Below are 1631 nucleotides of genomic sequence, written 5' to 3' on the forward strand. Positions count from 1 at the left end.
CCCCCGCGGTGTGGTCGCCCCCCCCCCCCCCCGGGCCAGCCTGTTCCAGTGCCTCACCACTCGTTCAGGAAAGAACTTCCCCCGAATATCCAATATTTATTCACTCTGCCCCCTTTACGCCCCCAGGGCACGTCTTCAACATGCCCCACGACAATGTGAAGGCCTGCGAGGAGGTCTTTGGCCGGCTGAAGACCAACCACATGATGTCCCCCACCCTCATCCAGATCGACCGTGCCAACCCCTGGTCGGCCTGCAGTGCTGCCATCATCACCGACTTCCTCGACAGCGGCCACGGTGAGCCCCCCCTGCACCCCTCACCCTCTTACCTGCATCCCTGCCCCATGGCAGCAGGATCTGTCCCTGGGGCTGGTTACCTCGGAGGTTGATGGGTTGCAGAGCAGATTTCCTCCCTCTTCTGCAAACAAAGTTAGAAGGAAACGGGGCGTTTGCAGGTGACTGCTTGCTGGACCAGCCCGCCAAACCCATCCCGCTGCCTGAAGACCTGCCGGGGACGAGCTACAGCCTGAACCAGCAGTGCGAGCTGGCCTTCGGCGTGGGCTCCAAGCCCTGCCCCTACATGCAGTTCTGTGCCAAGCTCTGGTGCACGGGCAAAGCCCGCGGGCAGATTGTCTGCCAGACCCGGCACTTCCCCTGGGCCGACGGCACGGGCTGCGGCGAGGGGCGCCTCTGTCTCAAGGGGGCCTGCGTGGAGAGGCGAAAGTACAGGGTGAGTACCTGCGCCGCCAGCGCCTCCCCAAAAACATCCCTGAGTTGCTGCGTGGGTGCTGGGGACATGTTGGGAGGAGAAAGCGAGAGATGAATCTCCCTTCATGGGTGCTGGGGACATATTGGATGGAGAAACCAAGAGATGGAGCTCCTATGCTGCGTGGGTGCTGGGGACCAACCGGGAGGAGAAAGCGAGAGATGAAGCTCCCTTCATGGGTGCTGGGGACATACTGGATGGAGAAACCAAGAGATGGAGCTCCTTTCGTGGGTGTTGGGGACCTGTTGGATGGAGAAACCAAGAGATGAAGCTCCATTTGTGGTTGCTGAGGACCTACTAGATGGCGAAACTGAGAGATGAAACTCCCTTCGTTGGTGTTGGGGACCTGGTGGGTGGAGAAACCAAGAGATGAAACTCCCCTGGGTCTCTTGTATTTCTTGACGGGGGATGCTTTGCCAGTCCGTCCAGCCCTGAGGCAGGTTTGGGGGCAGAGGCAGGTTTGGGGGCAGAGGTTTTGCTTGCAGAGGGATGGCTCTGAGTGCCGGAGGGCCTTGGGACGGAGATGTCAGTGAAGGGGTTCTCACTCCGGCGCACCCTTGCAGGTGGATGGAGAAACCAAGAGATGAATCTCCTTTTGTGGGTGCTGGGGACGTATTGGATGGAGAAACCAAGAGAGGAATCTCCCTTCGTGGGTGCTGAGGACCTGGTGGGTGAAGAAACCAAGGGACGAAGCTCCATTTGTGGATGCTGGGGACTTACTAGATGGTGAAACCAAGAGATGAAGCTCCCTTCGTTGGTGTTGGGGACCTGGTGGGTGGAGAAACCAAGAGATGAAACTCCCCTGGGTCTCTTGTATTTCTTGACGGGGGATGCTTTGCCACTCCGTCCAGACCTGAGGCAGGGTTAG

The 1631-nt window shown here is 59.1% G+C and overlaps 1 protein-coding gene across 1 annotated transcript in view; it reads left to right on the forward strand.

Moving 5' to 3' along the window:
* ADAMTS15 (ADAM metallopeptidase with thrombospondin type 1 motif, 15) overlaps window positions 1-1631 on the forward strand; it is a gene marked incomplete at its 5' end in the record, with an annotated part of 4611 nt that overhangs the window by 782 nt on the left and 2198 nt on the right. Inside the window, 2 exon segments of the mRNA XM_009873077.1 lie at window positions 127-294; window positions 453-727. Coding sequence (XP_009871379.1) covers window positions 127-294; window positions 453-727 — 443 coding nt within the window.

This window comes from Apaloderma vittatum, unplaced genomic scaffold (genome assembly GCF_000703405.1).
Source record: "Apaloderma vittatum isolate BGI_N311 unplaced genomic scaffold, ASM70340v1 scaffold16867, whole genome shotgun sequence".
Taxonomy (NCBI): domain Eukaryota; kingdom Metazoa; phylum Chordata; class Aves; order Trogoniformes; family Trogonidae; genus Apaloderma; species Apaloderma vittatum.